Source organism: Agrilus planipennis, unplaced genomic scaffold, assembly GCF_000699045.2.
Source record: "Agrilus planipennis isolate EAB-ADULT unplaced genomic scaffold, Apla_2.0 scaffold195, whole genome shotgun sequence".
Lineage (NCBI taxonomy): Eukaryota > Metazoa > Arthropoda > Insecta > Coleoptera > Buprestidae > Agrilus > Agrilus planipennis.
In genome coordinates, this window is record NW_020439173.1 from 59079 (window position 1) to 77539 (window position 18461).

Here is an 18461-nt window from a genome sequence, read left to right on the forward strand (position 1 = left end):
TATACATAATAAGCAATTTGGATGTAATTGACGATTAAATATTTAAAGAAAAAGATGGAAAAAGTGGCGATCTTAAAAATCTATCGGGTGCATACTTGGTTGCAAATGCATTTATTCTAATGGTTATATAACCATTAAATTCGGGTGTATAGTTGGTTGCATATACGTAGGTAGGTAAATCATGAAAATATCGTCGGTAACTGGTGAACTTGCAGATTTTAAAATGTATGGGAAACGAATGAGAAAAAAAAACTATTAGGTCAATTGTATACTAGAAACATAATAGAAACTTCTGTGCATTTTTTTTTTTTTTTCGTTTTAAAATTGATTTGACTTTTTATTAATTTTATTTCTTTTTGTTTCAGACTGTGGAAAAGCGGCAATTAAAGGGGGTCGTACGTCGCCCAGCGTTCGGCCCCCTTTACAGTCCCGGGCCACACATCCGTCAGCCCCCAAAACTGCCGAAGCTCTTGCTGTATTAGTTCAACACTTGGTTTTTACGGTAAGTAATTTTATTACATTTAAAGTATAATAATGTTTTTATACTTGAACATACGTACCCCTTCAAAACAAGTCAATTGACCACTTATTAAACCTGAAAGTATCAATTTCCTAATGTAATACATTAGTGACCTAATTAAAGCAGCCTATGCTGATGGCCAATTGAGACATAAATAAACTTGCTAAAGTATCAATTTGTTTAAGTGTATGGATCTCAAAATAGATGACTTTATTATTATTTTTCGTGTCTCTTGACGGTTTCAAAAACCAAATTTTAAATTTCATGCAATATTACTTTCCGAAATAATTACGCAAACTCCAATTTTAATATTTTTCAAACCAAAATAAACATGTTGAGCAAACATCATCCACATTTAACATTTTGCAATACCTGTTCTCCTAATTACCCTCATTTAATTACAACATATACAACACTTGTTTATGTTGATTAGTTGTAATAAATTTTGCATTACTACCCTATATTCTTATTATTTATTTAATTTGATACTTTTTTGATGCAATTTATAGTTACTTATGGGTGGTATCAGAAATTTCTTATTGTTAGTAACCCTTGAAGTGCAATTTAATCGCATACATGCAATTATTTGTATTTTTTTTTCATCTGTTGTACTCTCTTGCATATTTTCCCGTGAGTTTACAGTTACTGTTGGAGGTCGGAATATGTACCATTACCGAACCTAAATAAGTAGACATGGGTACAAAGTAAAAGAAAATGTTGTCTCTGACTTGTATTTTGGACGCGCTCTAATAATTGAGAATACTAAAGCGATTCAATTTTTAATTACATCAGAACGTAAAACGTCATATAAAAGATTTAGATTAAGAAAACCACAACCTGGATTATTTCGAGGTACCATAACAAAATAACGAAAAAAGAAACTTTGAAGTTTTATTGTTTCTAAAAATGGACAAAAATCAATGAAAACATAAGTTATAATTTGTTCGTTTGGAACAATATTTCTGAAATTTATTTTAATAATTTTTACACATATTTATATTTATTATGAACATGCTTGAACTTGTTTACAGTAATTGTCCTTCGCCCTACCCTTCGACTTGCCCTTTTCCTGTTGTTAATATATGCATACATATTGAGTTATTATTATTGTCCGCAAGCACCAATCAAAATTCGTATGATAAAGTCGTATTATCGTTAGTAAATGAGTTCCTAAGTAGATTAGTAGTTTTCGGCAGCTTCAACTGCGAAGACCATTTTCATTGTCTTATTACACGCTGTAATTTTTAATGTTTCTCCAGTTTTTCCTATGCTTTGTAATTCTGTGCCTGCTAGTGATTAACGTTTTTTTACCAGTAATAATGCTTAAGAAAAATTCTTGTGCTCGTTTGCTAAAATCGATAACAAGTAGTCATAGAAGAAGTTTTAAATCGATTAGAAAATCGGTAAGTACTCCAATTCTTTAATTTGAGCTATTTTTTTTTCCAATCATGAATTATTTTTAATCAAAATTAAAGACGTAACATTTACACATGGTCAACATATGTACCTATGTATATAATTTTTAATTCGTTATGTGCTACAAAAGGGTAAGTTTTTCTTGTTCATAATTTAATTCTATACCTTTTTTTGTATTTTCTTTTCTGCCGTGATTTATACTAAAAGGTGTCTATTACAATAAAAACTTATAATAATTTCACTTTTTATTTCAGTTGGATGCGTTTCGTACACCGTCCCTGAAGAAGCAGATCGATAAAAGTCGAATAGAAGTAGAAGAATCAAAATTGGCGTGTCGTATTTTGGAAGAAAAACTCTTAGAAACAAACAGGAACCATGCTCTCAAAATTGATGAGGAGAAGGTCAAATATAGATCTGAAATAGCTGAACTGATGGAACAACATCGAAACAACATTTCACAAAGTAAGCATTCAAATGAATTAATTTTTATTGTTAGGGTGATCACAGACCGAGAAAGCCAGAAAATTTTGAATTTTTTAAAAATATCTTGAATTGAATTTAAACTTCTCAATAAATGTTTTAAGTAATACTTATATTTTTAATATTAAATAATGAATAGTAGGACGTAAAGAATATTAATTTTTGAGTCTTTTTAGTTTCTTGCAATGATACTTTCCATATTTGCGATAATGTGTCTACACCTTATATCTTTTAATGTTTGTTCCAATTTTTTATACCTTTAACTTATGTAAAATTAATATTCGTTACATATTTATTATTTTTTTTTTTTCAATGTAATATTTACAGTAATGTCATTGCTTGTGTTTAATTTATTTCAGTACATCAGCAACACCAAAAAAAGTTAGGAATCCTCGATACAGAACACAATAAACTAATGCAACAACTTATTAAATCTCATGAAGAGCAGCTGCAAAAGCTTAGATCAGAATTCAATAAACTTCAGAAAGCTCACGAGCAAACTGTGGAGATCTTAAGAGAAGAAAACGATTCTACACGAGAGGAAATAGACGAGAAGAATGTCATCATAGAGAAACTACAGAAATATAAAACAGAAAGCGAAAAACTTAAGAAGGACTACGAATGTAAAGAGCAGTCGCTCAAAGAAGAGCTTAGATTAGCTCACGAGGAAATAGTAAAATTAAAAGACGAAAATACAAAAGCATTTTGCATATCGATCGATGGCAAAGACAGCAGTAACAAGTTTCAGGCTGTCGTTGCCGAGGTGGAATCTCTTCGTGCAGTTCTAGAACTGAAACAATCCGAAATAGCAGACCTGAGGAAGGCTTTGGTAGAGGCGAATCAGAAAGCCGAATTGTTACCTTCCGTCGAAGAAAAAGTGTCCGCACTGACGGCGAGATGCGAGGACTTGCAGCATCAGCTCAAAGTGAAATTCGTCCAAGAGCAACAACTCATCAACGATAACAAAAAACTCCAGGAATCGTTTAGGGAAGAGTTCAATCACAACAAACGTCTGACACAATACAACGAAGAACTCCAATGGAAACTGCAACAGAATAAAGAGGTCGTATCGAGAGTATTGGAACAAGCAGAAGAAACGGCGCTGAACAGATCGTTTCTTAGTGCTAGTTTTAACGAACGCCATCACAGTGGGAACAACCATCCTCATTCTCCTTCGAGGCCGCAGTTGGAACGAACTTTGTCCTTCAGAGAACATTCTTCGACTTCTAATAAATCGAACATTATCCCTAGTAGTAGTACGCCGTCGTCGCAAAAATCCAAAAGCTCCTTCGATGTCGATCTATCTATAGATGTATCACCGCCAAACTCGCCAAAAGTGAAGGGAGTTGTTGAAAAATCAGATTCTGTAAGTTACGTACTCGAAATGGAGGAGAGTCCGGAAATGATAGCCAACAGAATAGTGAGAAGGAGCTTCCGGAACCCGACACCACCGAAAAGCACTCCGACAAAATCCCCGGCTAACAAGAGGCCCAGGATCAAAAATCCTTTGAGTTTAAGTGCTTCGGCAAACGCATTGAGTGTCGGCCCCTGCAGTCTTGACAGGGAAGATAGGTGCCGTTCTAGATCGGTTAGTGTACGAAACGGGGACTTGGACAGTTCACATTCGGATGATGTGTTCATATGGAACAATAATTCCACTTGCAGCTCTCTGAATGGCGAGTATTCAGAGATGCAAGCGATCTCGGTGGGTTACGGGGTAGATTCGATACGAATAGAAAGCAACTCGGAAGACGAGAGCACCGCGAGTTCGTCGAGCAGTGGACACTTTTAATAATAGTAATAATAATTGACGTTGTTCTTTTTGTGAAGTTGTATTATTTTTTTTATCTGTCTGTAAATTATTGTTTCGTTGGTTGTTTTTAAATAGTGGATGATAACATGTGATTTTGTGCGTTTATCGATATTACTGTTCTTCTGTGGCACGTATTCTATGATGGGATTCTTTTTATACATATTGTATTAACATTTTCTTTCAAAGATGTATTATTATTATTGTATTTTTTTTTTATTTTTGTAGGTTGTGATTTAAAGTAATGATTATTATACATATAAATATTGTCAAACTAATAATAAATGGATCAGTATTATCGCGACTTTTTGTAATAAAGATTGCTTTAGCTTTGCACGAGATGTCGTTTCGGGGCGTTAAATGTACGAGAGTGGTTCAATAAGTTGTGACATGAGGCAGCGTTTTAGATTATCAATTTGTATAGTTGTTGTTTTAAAAATACTTTTGCGTTATTTATTTAGGAAACCGCAGCGTTTTATAAAACATTAGTATACACATGCATTTTTTAATACTGATTTATTTTAAAACTTGCGCAATTTTGTAATTTTTAATAATATTGCAAATTAATATTTAGTTATTTTAAATTAAAGAACGAATGTGGATGTGTAGTAAATTTTGCAATGTGTACTCAATTTGCAGATGGATAACAGTTTTATGATATTCTCATGTAACATGTTTTCTTTCAACTCCACTCGTCTAAAAAATAGTAAGGGAGTTTAAGATTAATGTATTTCTTACATTTAGTCCTCATTAGCTTACATTTTTATTAGAAAAAGTAATATAAAATAGGTAAGGCTCGAAAAACAAATTTTTCAATACAAGGTGCATTTTTAGAGAGTTGGAAAATTAATATTTGAAGGTTTTAGCTTCCCTATTTTTTTTATTTATAGCTAAAGCGTTCTTAAAAGATGAATTATCACAATTTTGCGGTAATCTGTTAGTAATAATTACATTTTCGTAATTGTTTTTTCTTATTATTTGTTATATAAATCAAAGAGAAATATGGTCCGCTGATGGAAAATTATTTAATTATTTATAAGCAGAATATTTTTTCAGTTTTATGTAACGTTGGGTGGGTGATTACGTTAAAATGTATAGATTCGTTTGGATCAAATAATATCGCTTTTTGAACTACCCTCGTATGAATTAAAAATATAATTATCACACGTTATAAAATTCGAAATGTACATATTTTATAATCGTGTTTGAAGTTGTTGTTTAAGATGTGCCTTTTCGAAAAATACATACTTCCAATTCAAAACAAAATCGAAATTACTATCGGGCACAATAATCTCTATTTGAGGATCAGTGTTTAATCCTTATGCTAAAGCAGTCTCTAATAAAAATGGAGACAAGTTAATTAATTACTACATATTTATTTTTTTGCATTTCCAATGTTTTGTTGCTATTGATATTTTACATATTTTACGAACTGTTACACATTACATTTCGGAGCCAAAGGTTCAAGCACTTTGTAAATACATAATGCTTATATTACATATAGCATGCATATACCTAACTAAATCAATTCAGAGAAGTAAAAAGTTGTGTAAAAACCCTTTTGAATCCAGAAAATTTTTCATTTTTATTACTTTTCCGTTTTTTACAATTGAATGCAGGTGTTTTGTTTGGTTTAAAAATGAAATATTTTTTTGTTCAAGTTATTATTTATTGGTTTTTATACCTCATGAGTTAATTACTATTCTTGTTTTGTTTCGGCAAATAGTTGTAAACGAAATAAATCGTATAATTCATATGGTTTATATAAATATTAAAACTTGCATGAACATTACTATTTTCCACTGATGATCGTTTAGAATTTCTATTTAACAATAAATAATCGGGTGCAAATATTGGGGATTTATCTACTTTACGAAATAAAAGTGTTCTATGACGAAAAATTGTCTGCGCTATCACCGCTTGTATATGACATGTTGTCACATAAATACTAAAGTAGTTTTATTATAAACAATCAAACAAGTGTGTTTTATTTTTAATTTCACCCCATTTACCTCATAATAAATTAAATTTTGTTTGGGGCGTCCATAGTAAACAGTTAATAGTTTATTTTGTTGTATTATTAGTCTACAATATAAATTAATGATTATATAAAACTTACGATAAAACTGAGATAAGATAAAAATTACAAAGTTACTTGAAGAAGTACATACTTGTAAGAATAGAATTGGATGAAAATATTTCGGTTTTGCGACGATATAAACGCGTAACCATGATTGTATTAGCATCTTTATTTCTTTTAAAATTTATAGATTTAATAAGCGCATTAATTTTAATTTCTTCAGTTTTAGTTATCGTCGTCTTAAAGTATTTAAATACTGTAGAAAAGCGTCCCATTTTAGGTGTTTACCGATTACCTGCTCGTGGTTATTGTTTAAAAGTGGCAATTTTCTTTGTTGTCTTACATTTTAGAAAAGTAAAGAAGTATTTTTGTTATTTGGGAATGTTTCTTTCAGTAAAATACAGCTCTCTTTCAGATAGTGCGTGTTATAAAAGGCAAGTGTTTAGGTAGATTGGATTATTTCCAGTATGAAAAACCACAAAAACTATCATTTCACGAACAGGTAACATAATATTTGCCATTATAGTAATTTTAGAATTGTTCACAAACAATAGTTTTTTTTAAGGCTATAGATGCGGTATATTTCAATGGTAATAATAAACAGGGGGACGTATTAATTATGGGTACTGCAAGGCGACAAGGGGGTCTCATAAATGGTTTTATTTATTTAAAAATCGAAAACTCAGAGTTCGGTTTATTAGAACTGCCGAAGCAACCAGATACGTGTTTATACCAGGATAAGGAAATCCAGGAATTTGCGGTGGAAAATATAAAAATAGAATCGGTAGAACCAATGAAAGCATGGAAATTAACTTATAAAGGATTAATGAAGAAACACAACAATCCCTCCGAAACGTTTTCTGTTGAAATAGATGCCACTTGGCGTTCAGACTTGCCTTTTTTTGATTTCGATACAGACGTTGATATATTGTCAATGGCGAAAGCGATAGCGTTAGAAAAGTGGAACAAGGACTATTTTAAAATTTTAAAAGAGTAATAACATATTGTAAGAAAAAGTTTTTGTTCAATGAATGAGTGAGATGCTTTGTAGGGTTCATCAAACTCATTATGAACAGTTTGGTGTAATGGAATCAACAGTAAAAATTGACGGTAAAAATTATTTTTCGAAATTTGATACTGTTCGTGACCACACTTTTGGGAATCACAGAAATTGGCGCTATTTTCACAGATACGCCATGCACTTTATCAGTGTGGAAAACGGCGATAGATTGATGGCAGTTTCTATTTGCGCTCCAATTTCCTTTTCTACGTAAGTTTAATATTATATTAAAGGAAATTATGAGTGCTGTCAGCACAGGGCAAAGTAGCATTACGTAGTTAGTATCAGTAATTCCTTATGCTGAAGTGTACGATGTGTTGCATACCTATTTACAAACAATTTTTTTAAATTTAATTTTTCAAACAATTTTTAACACAAAGAAAGTGATTAAACAAATTGTTCACAAAAGTGAATTTCGACCACTCTAAGCAATGGTGCTAACAGTTTCGAGGTCACAGTGACTAATAGGGGGGAAGAACTAGTTACATCATAATAATAATTGTGATATTTGATTAAATTTTTACTGTTACGTTGTTGCTAGTTATTGTTTTGTTTGTTTAGAGACTGTTTCTAGCTGAAGATGGAACCTTTTGGTTGTCGAAATGCGTTTTAGATTTTTAGAGGTTTTTATATGAAAATTTGGGTTGCATAACGTAATTTTTGTATATGTAATATTAATAATTAGCATTTATGATTTAGACCTTATTATGCTCGAATTCTTATATATTTTAGACTGGACCTAGGATACTTTTATTCAAAATCGGATAACAAAATATACCCTGTTAATAGTTCAGATTTTCGTCTACATCAACATGGTGAAACTGGAAAAATCCCTGTAGATTATGGTTTCACCGTTACAGCTGGTAAGTTCTAATTTCTGATTAGTTTGATTTGTTAAATGTTAATATTCTTTATTTGAAAATCCGTACATAATATCGTATCATCTCTACTTGATAAATAATCAATTAGTATCGTTAGTTTTGAAAAACGGTCTTTATCCTTTTTTGTTTAATATTATCTATCAGGTGGTAAAAACTATGTTATACAAGTAAAAGTAAAGGAGTCTCCAAGTTTTTATATAGGAGAAGAACATGAAGCGAAAATTGTAGAAATGTTTTCTAACTTTAAAATAAATGGAAAAAATGGATGGGGTGTTGCTGAATTTCAGTACTACAATTTTAAAAAATAAATGAGTTCGTATTATTTATAAAAACAGTTTATTATATTATGTTCATTAATTATCTGTCTACCTACACGCACACATAATACATAAGAATTGTTCTAATATGCAATTTGTTATTTATAAAGATAATTAACTTTTATTACAGTTTCTAAGTATTTACTTACAAAGTATTTTCTAGTTTTTTTTATTTAAAAGGCAGTTATTGTTAAATCTTTCCTCCCGTTCTTTTTTTGCAATTTGTAAATATGAACGTAAATCATTAACGTAACAAAAATAAAACTTATTATTTATGAGTATTTAACGCAGGCATTTACGAGAATAATAGTAAAATAATACGTCCATAATTAACTTGTAATCTGTCGATAAGCACTTTGTCGCCTTTCATTTCTAGTCTTGTGTTTTTGGATCACAGATAAGGGTTTAGGGTACAAATCGAATATTCCAAAATTAACAGCAAACTGACCATTATCACCAAAATCAAATATACAGTCTTCGGGAATATTTTCAATGCTTAAAAGAAGTAATGATTGTAGTTATTTTTATGAATAACAAATCAACATAAAATAGCACATACCCTTGTCTTTCCTTTTTGACTTTTCTCATAGTAACCATCAAAGAACAATCGTTAGCAATACTAGCCACAATGTAAGGAACCAAATAAATTTCGTCCATTTCATCAAAGTAACACTCTCCATCTCCTTTTCCAATCATTTCCACAAATTTCCTTTCATAGTCCATTAAAATACGTTTCGGGCATTTCGGTTTGTTAGTGCTAATCAGTTTACAAATTTTATCAATATATTCCCAGTTATCCAAAGTCCTTTTACTGTTTAAGTACTTATACAACAAGAAATTATTTTTTAAACCGGCCAAGTCGATCATTTGTAATGCTAAAATTCGTTCTAAAACGCAAAAACTTGGCAGATCATGATGGGTAAAATCGCATTTTGTACTAATTTTACTATCTTCCTTAATAAGTAGGGAATGTTCAACATTATTTATGGTAATATCACAGTTTCCAAAGTCTTTCTGGTTGTAACAATGTGGTTTAAGTAATAACTCACATAACATATTAATAAATACATCCAAACTACTAGAAAAACAATAGCAATATAAGACTGTCACGCTATAAATTTTTTGCATAATTTTACTTTTTAGTAGTTTGGTTCTGTTGGAATATTTCTTTAACTACTTTATACATATTTTCAAAGGGTGAACATTCATCATAAACACAAATACCATCCTTAAAAGCACGAAAATTATTTTGAGGGTTGTTCAGAAGGCAGTGCAAAGCATTTATCATTCTTGTTTTGCTCCTTTAAAAGGAAAAAATACATATATACATTATCACAGGAAAATGAATAATACTTACCCTGAAAATAAATCTAAGGGGCAATAGCCACTTATATTTTTAATACTGCCATTTTTAAGCTAAAACTTCTTTCTTTACTAACACAGTAAACAGTAAATTGTTTGTACCTACTTTAACATATTGGTTTAAGCAAAAGGGGCATTTCTCACATTGTCTATCATAGAAGGGAACCCAACCTTGTTTTGGTTTTATTTCAATTGCTAGTGTAGGCCCAGTTAAAGCAGAATCCCATTCTTTTGGTAAAAAGGCATAATCAGGAAGCAAAGATGCTCTTCCAAATTGAATATTTTTGTTTTTACGGCATTCTAAAATTCATAGTATACTTTTACAATCCTGTTATTTTATTTTTATAAATACAGGGTAAATTACCTGGTCTTTCTGATTTTAAGATAATACTCAAGTCATAAATTTCTTTCTTAGTAATTATAACTGGGACAGCTGGAGAAACAAAACTACCCCCTATTAAATGAACCATTAAGTCTGAATAGAACATGAGATCTCTTTCACTATATGCATCAATCTTATCAGTCCAAAGTACGTATCTGAATAGCCATTCTGTTAGAAACTGCACTAATGTTACTGGCTTCTCTGTTTTACGAATTTTAACTATTTTCCTTAAGTTTGGCAGAGACAACACTAAATTTGCGTTCCCTTCTCCTCTGTAAGTCCATTCTTGATTTAATATACTTAAGGGTACAACAGTTTGATTTAAATTGCTTTTTAAGTACATATTAAAAACTTGTACAAAGTGAGGTTAAAATCAGATTAAAGCTCTTGTTTCTTCACCACTTTCACAAGTATAATTTAATGTACGTACTTTATATAAAATAAGCTTTTGGCATCTAAATTTACATAACTGCTTCAAAATTACATTTTTTATTAATTTTTAAGTTTTTCCTTACAGCTGCAAGATAAAAACTTCTTTTTGTTGTTATTCAAATTTATGTTGCCCACACTTGCAAATGCGAGTAAAACTAACAGCAGGGTTGAATAAACTTTGCGTTTCCAACTCTTTAATATTTTTCTTTTAAATAAGCGAAACTACTGAACAATTTACCTTTTTATATGATTTTAATATTATTTAAAAATAAAATTTGCTAATTGGAAGTTAAAATACTGAAAATAATAAGAACAGAAATATTTATATTTGGTTGACCACACCTGCCTTTGGTTATGTCCAAATTACTAACGGGGGAATTAATTTGAATAATATTGGCAACGCAATGACAAGGTCACTGATTAGGTTAAAAAAAGTAGAAGAGTGTGACTAAAATAACCATATAATCGTTACGCAATAATTTAATGCAAATGTAATTAGAGTTATTAATCATGAAGTTAAGGTAATTGTAATTGAACCAAAAATACATCTAAGAAATGCTCGTCAACTTCGTTGCTATGATTTCATGTGTTATCAAGTATTATCATATTCGTTAAGACAGGTGCCAAAGCCCACATTTGAAGTTATATTATTATTTATAATCCTTTATATCATTGACTATAAATAAATACCAATAAACAATTCAGCGCTGTTTAAAAAGGTAAGTTGTATTGATAAGAAGTAACGCAATGGTTAAATAAATAAAATTTTAGATATTTGAGGTTACGTAGTCTCCTCACAATTTCGGAAGTTAGGATGATTCTAAATAAAAATAAGGTTTAATGCATATTTTGTATTGCTTTTTAATTACCTACATATTTAAAGTAGTAATAAAAAAGTGTCACCGTTTTTTAGAAAACTTATTCTGTCAGTAATGTAACTGCTAAAATTAGATAGGTAATTTAAACGCAAAATTACAGTTACACAGTTATTTTGTAAATGCGTTGTTTAATAATTTATGATATATTTGGTAAATTGACTAAGTAAGTTTTCTATCATAGATATCATCACATTGTAAAATTATTTTAGGAACATTTTTTATTTATTTAAAAACAGCTGACTTTAAGATGCAAGCACGCTTTTTTTAATTTATACCGAGTAAAATATTGATGTTATCTAACTTAATTTAAACATTTTTCTTTTTCAGTTGCTGTTTATACCTGCATGCTAGTCAATCACTTGATGACTGCTTGATAACTGTTAGCATGTAGAGATGGCTGCATATTTGAATCGCACTGTATCCATGATGGCAGGAGATGGACCCCACAACAAGGGCTCGATCTCTGCCATTGCATCTGACTTTAGGGCCATACGGAATACACCACAAGACAATTCTCCTTTGCAGATATTTGTTAAAGCCAAAAGGAAAATAAATGACATATTTGGAGAGATTGAGGACTATGTTAAAGATGCCATTGATTATATGCATGGTAGGAGAATATTTGTTTTTCAATGGACATTGTGTATATTTCGCAAAAATATTTCTATTGAAGTTGTAGAGAAAGAATTATCAATATTAAATGCAGAAGAAGTGAAGCAGATGGAGACTTTTGTGAATAAAGTACATGGTATTAGGGATGTTCTTGCTAGAGATCACATGAAAGTAGCTTTCTTTGGTCGTACTTCTAATGGGAAGAGTTCTGTTATCAATGCCATGTTACGGGACAAAGTTCTACCTAGTGGCATAGGACACACGACTAACTGCTTCCTTCAGGTATTTTTCAAAATTTTTAAAGTCTTATAAATATTAAGGAATGAGTAATTTAGGGGCGAAAATCGATCTAGATAGGTTATTGGACGCAAAAATTGTTTTTATACACTGCATGCAGAAAATATGAGGTGTATGCAACCCAACATACACCCTGTATATTTGTGTTGCATAGATTAGTCATAATAAAACTTGGAAAACTTATTGTTTTTTCTTGCAGGTGGAAGGATCGCCTGCAGATGAGCCCTACCTCGTTCTTGAGGGTTCCGACGAGCACTGTGCCGTTGAATCTGTGGGCCAACTTGCCCACGCTCTTTGCAAGGAAAAGTTAAACGAGTCACAGCTTGTAAGAGTATTTTGGCCCAGAAATCGTTGCGTGCTCCTCAGAGACGACGTGGTTTTTGTCGACTCACCAGGAGTGGATGTTTCACCAAATTTGGACGAATGGATCGATAAACATTGTCTAGATGCGGATGTCTTCGTGCTGGTGGCGAATGCAGAGTCCACTCTTATGGTAACGGTAAGTTCAGCAATTTATTTATCTATTTTTATGTAGGTGTAAACACCATTTTTATAATAAAAATAGACAAATCTCGCAGGAGTGATAAGCTCCATATGCAAGTCCACTTTTCCTTCTCGTAATAATTATTATTAATAACGTAATAATAGAAAAAAGACTACTATTTCATGAACTATTTTAGGAAAAGAACTTCTTTCACAAAGTATCTACAAAACTTTCAAAACCAAACATTTTTATTTTGAATAATCGATGGGACGCCTCTGCTACCGAGCCTGAATTTCTGGATCAAGTAAGTCATTAAAATAAGTTAATTTATTAAGAGATGGCTTATCGATTTATTAAAAACATATATTTTTTCAAATAGTTTATTAGTTGTATCTTTTAAAGTGATTTCAACAAATAATAGTTTGATTATACAAAACACTGTTCTGTCTTAAGCATTGCGATGAACAGGCAGAGGTTAGTATTGGCTTGTTTTTAGTGATTTTGCTGGTCCAGCGCTTATTTATTTATCTTTATAATTGCTACAAGTTAGTAAATATTTTATTTTATGATGTTATAGACCGTTTTCCCTTTTTGAGCCAATATGTATTTCTACTGTCATTTTGCATGCCGCAAACGTTTGCTAACATTAAAAAAATTAATACAAGAAAAAAACATTTTTAATGGTCAGATAAATTAAATGTTTGATATCAGGTTCGTAGACAACACCTAGAGAGAGGTATCGACTTCCTTGTGAAAGAGTTGAAAGTGTGCACACCGAAAGAAGCGGACGAGCGAATATTTTTCATATCAGCCAAAGAAGCCTTGATAGCCCGTTTGGCTGAGAAGGGTTTCGGTAGTTCTAATTCCTTAGCCGAAGGCTTTCAGAATCGTTATTTCGAATTCGAAGATTTCGAACGAAAATTCGAAGAATGCATCTCAAAGTCGGCAGTTAAAACCAAATTTGAACAGCATTCGCAACGAGGAAAGTACATTTCCAAGTAAGTTATAGTTTTAAGTCTAGGCTATAAATTTTTATCTTTATTTCACGCGCTTAAAACTTTGAAGAAGGAGAATATCGCGCACAGTGGTGCATGAGACGCTTTTGGCTTCCTTTTTGCCTTTTGAAATGATAAGTCGTCGCCTCATTGCTGTTTTCTTACAGCGAGTTGCGTAACATCTTAGACAAACTGTATCATGATGCTCAGCTGTTGAAAGAAGAGAAATTAAAGCAACGTAAAGATTTAAATGATAAAATAAATTTTACCGAGCAACAGTTAATGCTCATCACGCAGGACATGAAACAGAAAATCCACGACATGGTGGACGACGTCGGTCAACGCGTCGCCAAAGCTCTTAACGAAGAAATAAGACGCCTGAGTAATTTGGTCGACGAATTTAATTTGCCTTTTCATCCCGAACCATTAGTTCTGAATGTTTATAAGAAAGAACTTCACGCGCACGTAGAATCAGGTTTGGGGTCGAATCTGAGGGCACGGCTGTCCACTGCCCTTGCCTTGAACGTCGAAGCGAGTCAGCAGGAGATGTTAGAGCGCTTAGAAAAATTGATACCAGATGAAAAAAAGGGCACCAGTATTATCCTGCCACGTAGACAGCCTTTTGAGATCCTCTATCGTCTCAACTGTGATAATTTATGCGCCGACTTCAAAGAGGACTTAGAATTCAGGTTTTCGTGGGGCATAACGACCCTGATACAGAGATTCGCTGGGTCTGGTGCTGGTTATTTAGCCCTCAAAAACAAACGCGACAGCCCTACCAGCTCTATAATTCCTAATCCAAGCAGTCCTACAGATTTGTACCCAAACCATCAGAATAATATAGTGAACGATGACTGGTCTCTAATAGCGAAACTTGCGTTAGCAAGCGCGACTTCGCAGGGGACCATGGGGGGCCTGTTGGTCGCTGGTTTCCTTTTTAAAACTGTTGGATGGCGCGTAATAGCTGTAACGGGCGCTATTTATGGATGTCTTTACTTGTATGAAAGACTAACTTGGACAAACAGGGCCAAAGAGAAGGCGTTCAAGAGGCAATACGTGGCGCATGCTACAAAGAAATTGAAACTGATTGTCGATTTGACGTCTTCGAATTGTAGTTATCAAGTGCAGCAGGAATTGAGCGGCACGTTCGCCAGATTGTGTCACTTGGTGGACGAAGCCACGACCGATATGGACGCTGAACTTAAAGCGTTAGAGGTGCAGGTCCGGAACTTGGAAAATGCAGCTGGACGATCGAAAGTATTGAGAAATAAAGCGAATTATTTGACACATGAACTTGAACTTTTCGAAGACGCTTATCTCAAACCTCTCAATTAAACTCCCTGTCTGTTAGTTGATTTATTAGTTTAGCAGAGATTTATAATAAATATACAAATATTTTACACCTCGGCAACGCAAATTTTGAGGCCTCTCGTTGTATGTAATTATACTTATAATTATTGATATTGTAATAATTAGTAATTTTGTCATACAGTACACGTGAGTAAAGGTCATACAGACAATTATCAATTTATAATTGTACATGTTAACATAATATGATGAAAGTGCATGGAAAGATAAACGATGGAAGACTAGTCCCGGTAATTATTTTATTGTATATTAGTTTTGTTGTTTAATAAAAAAAGGGAAACGTTTTACCGTAATTGTTGTATAACGTTTGCAAGAATAAATTTTATTTGAAACTTTTTTTTTGTTTTTTCCGATATTCATCTCACACAAAACAAAATTACAATATAAAATATTAAAAGAAATTATTATATTCTAAGTAATTACAAGTTAATCGTAAAAAATATTTTACTATTAATATTTCTTTTATTCAAGTAATATTACAATCACCACGTTAGGTCAGCGTCTTTTTTGGACCATTTGTATTTCCCTCCTCTTTTAAGAAACATTATTTCATCAAATCCGGAAAATTTAAGGGCGTCAATTACCCCTACATCTAAGATTGATTTTGATGGTGTTTTCCATCCATCTCTACAATCTAAAAATCGCATCTGCAATTTTAAAACATATGTAAAAAACGGTCAGTGTCGCGTTGATAATGTTCACAATATAAGTGGGCAAAACACATGTCTGTCTTTTAAAAAATGGTTGTGGTATGTAACGAGTCTCTTTTTGATATTACATATTCTATAATATATTGTACTGCTAATATTTAGTTGAGTGACTTACATATTCATCAAGTATGAGGTAACTGTTCTGCATTTTTTCATTTGATTCGGGTACCAAACAAGGAATGTCTTTGTGTCTGTTAATGAATTTTTCAAATTTGTGATTCTCAATGTAAAACATTTCTGCATTTCTTAAAGCTTCTGAACCTGCGTTTTCTCCTTCCAACAGAAGACATTGAAATACTTTCCAAAAGTACATTTTAAAATCAGTTTAATTGCAATTGTAAGTAGTTTAAATATTTCAGGGTATACTTCTTAAAAGACAAGCAATTTAATGATTACCTTACTGGTGAAAGTTGAGTAATAAAATAGTTCATATCTTCTTCATAATTGTATGTATTAACAACAGTATTAATTTTAAACAGGACTTTATACTTTTTGCATAAATCTCCCACTTTGTATAACTGTTCCAAGTGGTTTTTACCATTCTGTTTTCGTCCAATTACCTAAAAGTATTAAGGAACAAGTTTCAAGGATTAATGTGCATATGTTTATACATAAACTATTACATTATTAATTTCTTCAACAAAAGAATCACATGACAGCCATAATGTCTAAAAATTCGCCATATTTTCTAAACCATCTTTCTGTAACCATTGATCCATTAGTAACTACAGTAACTGAGGGTAATCGTAGATCCATTTTACAGAATTTTACCATCTCTCCCAAATGCTGACCCCTAGCAGGCAAGAATGGTTCACCACCACTAAAATTAATTTTTTCCAAACCTAAAATGGTTTTAATTTAAATTAAAATTTTGCACATGCGACTGTTTATTAATTGCTAATAAGATGTTTACCTGCTTTTTTTAATAAAGAAAGTCCTTGTTTGGCCTCTTCCAAATCTAGCATAAAAGACGTTTTGGCTGTGTGAAAACAAAATCCACATTCATAATTGCATCTACGTGTAAAGTGATAATTAACACTTTTTGGAATCAAATTTAGCAAGGTTTCTGTTGAACGTTTGTCTGTAGCATCCTTTTTTATAGTTTGGGTTGGAAAGCCAAGAATCTTTATAAATAAAAACTTTACCTTTTCTAACAATATGAAACAAAGACTCAAAATTGTTAAATACATATTTACTCGCTGTACAATGTTATACTTGGTTACACTTTTACACATTACTTGCTACTATTAACAATAATATTGCGCTACTAATCGTAAGCATATCTTTACGTATAATTGCGTATAACACTGCTTAGGGAATTCCCTGGAAATAATTGAGCGACTATTATTACCATAGATATGATGGTTATTCATATTTGTGCTGACTATAAAATAAATAGTTGCTGATATTTAATTTTCTCTTTTCGTTTAGAAATGATTTAAATGTTTATAGAAATAGTACTAAATTACTTATATAATTTTAGAATACTTGGTTAATTATTTTCCGTTGTTAACCTTGACATTTAAAATAGAAATGACTTCTATAATTCCTAATCCAAGCAGTCCTACAGATTTGTACCCAAACCATCAGAATAATATAGTGAACGATGACTGGTCTCTAATAGCGAAACTTGCGTTAGCAAGCGCGACTTCGCAGGGGACCATGGGGGGCCTGTTGGTCGCTGGTTTCCTTTTTAAAACTGTTGGATGGCGCGTAATAGCTGTAACGGGCGCTATTTATGGATGTCTTTACTTGTATGAAAGACTAACTTGGACAAACAGGGCCAAAGAGAAGGCGTTCAAGAGGCAATACGTGGCGCATGCTACAAAGAAATTGAAACTGATTGTCGATTTGACGTCTTCGAATTGTAGTTATCAAGTGCAGCAGGAATTGAGCGGCACGTTCGCCAGATTGTGTCACTTGGTGGACGAAGCCACGACCGATATGGACGCTGAACTTAAAGCGTTAGAGGTGCAGGTCCGGAACTTGGAAAATGCAGCTGGACGATCGAAAGTATTGAGAAATAAAGCGAATTATTTGACACATGAACTTGAACTTTTCGAAGACGCTTATCTCAAACCTCTCAATTAAACTCCCTGTCTGTTAGTTGATTTATTAGTTTAGCAGAGATTTATAATAAATATACAAATATTTTACACCTCGGCAACGCAAATTTTGAGGCCTCTCGTTGTATGTAATTATACTTATAATTATTGATATTGTAATAATTAGTAATTTTGTCATACAGTACACGTGAGTAAAGGTCATACAGACAATTATCAATTTATAATTGTACATGTTAACATAATATGATGAAAGTGCATGGAAAGATAAACGATGGAAGACTAGTCCCGGTAATTATTTTATTGTATATTAG

The 18461-nt window shown here is 32.1% G+C and overlaps 5 protein-coding genes and 1 pseudogene across 15 annotated transcripts in view; 3 read left to right on the forward strand and 3 right to left on the reverse strand.

Annotated features, from left to right (window-relative positions):
• The window catches only part of LOC108743402 (microtubule-associated tumor suppressor 1 homolog), a 38110-nt gene extending 31903 nt beyond the window's left edge, over positions 1–6207 (forward strand). For all 3 annotated transcript variants that reach the window (XM_018478964.2, XM_018478965.2, XM_018478966.2), the window contains exons 6-8: positions 366–502; positions 2191–2398; positions 2776–6207. In XM_018478964.2, the coding sequence (XP_018334466.1) occupies positions 366–502; positions 2191–2398; positions 2776–4208 (1778 nt within the window). In that variant the 3' untranslated portion in view covers positions 4209–6207. The remainder of the gene's footprint in view (positions 1–365; positions 503–2190; positions 2399–2775) is intronic.
• Positions 6208–6388: 181 nt separating this feature from the next.
• LOC108743404 lies at positions 6389–8556 on the forward strand. The gene is made up of 6 exons (XM_018478969.2): positions 6389–6660; positions 6722–6808; positions 6872–7299; positions 7358–7576; positions 8099–8229; positions 8392–8556. Exons 1-6 carry the CDS (start codon positions 6457–6459, stop codon positions 8553–8555), a joined length of 1233 nt encoding a protein of 410 aa, XP_018334471.1. The 5' UTR covers positions 6389–6456; the 3' UTR covers position 8556.
• A 21-nt stretch (positions 8557–8577) lies between these two features.
• On the reverse strand, positions 8578–10881 carry LOC108743403 (inositol-pentakisphosphate 2-kinase). Of its 3 annotated transcripts, XM_025977992.1 has the most exons (7): positions 10739–10878; positions 10291–10580; positions 10033–10226; positions 9922–9980; positions 9701–9865; positions 9124–9642; positions 8579–9059 (listed from the first exon to the last, which is right to left on the reverse strand). In XM_025977992.1, exons 2-7 carry the CDS (start codon positions 10412–10414, stop codon positions 8894–8896), a joined length of 1227 nt encoding a protein of 408 aa, XP_025833777.1. In that variant the 5' UTR covers positions 10415–10580; positions 10739–10878; the 3' UTR covers positions 8579–8893. The 3 variants fall into 3 exon arrangements, with proteins under 3 accessions (XP_018334470.1, XP_025833777.1, XP_018334469.1); XM_018478968.2 differs by having other exon boundaries at positions 8578–9059; positions 9124–9639; positions 10291–10881; XM_018478967.2 differs by having other exon boundaries at positions 10291–10880.
• On the forward strand, positions 10506–18432 carry LOC108743397 (transmembrane GTPase Marf). 7 transcript variants are annotated; one of them, XM_025977985.1, is made up of 8 exons: positions 11154–11459; positions 11946–12228; positions 12292–12512; positions 12727–13026; positions 13208–13315; positions 13723–14009; positions 14174–14820; positions 17655–18432. In XM_025977985.1, the coding sequence occupies exons 2-8, from the start codon at positions 12012–12014 to the stop codon at positions 18173–18175; spliced, it is 2301 nt and encodes a 766-aa protein (XP_025833770.1). In that variant the 5' UTR covers positions 11154–11459; positions 11946–12011; the 3' UTR covers positions 18176–18432. The 7 variants fall into 7 exon arrangements, with proteins under 7 accessions (XP_025833774.1, XP_025833775.1, XP_025833770.1 ...); XM_025977986.1 differs by lacking the exon at positions 17655–18432 and adding an exon at positions 11512–11575 and having other exon boundaries at positions 14174–15598; XM_025977989.1 differs by lacking the exons at positions 11154–11459; positions 17655–18432 and adding an exon at positions 10506–10582 and having other exon boundaries at positions 14174–15598.
• Positions 15817–16493, reverse strand: LOC112905472 (radical S-adenosyl methionine domain-containing protein 2-like). The gene is made up of 2 exons (XM_025977994.1): positions 16200–16493; positions 15817–16021 (listed from the first exon to the last, which is right to left on the reverse strand). The coding sequence occupies exons 1-2, from the start codon at positions 16395–16397 to the stop codon at positions 15857–15859; spliced, it is 363 nt and encodes a 120-aa protein (XP_025833779.1). The 5' UTR covers positions 16398–16493; the 3' UTR covers positions 15817–15856.
• On the reverse strand, positions 16389–17584 carry LOC108743399 (annotated as a pseudogene).
• Positions 18433–18461: the final 29 nt, after the last annotated feature.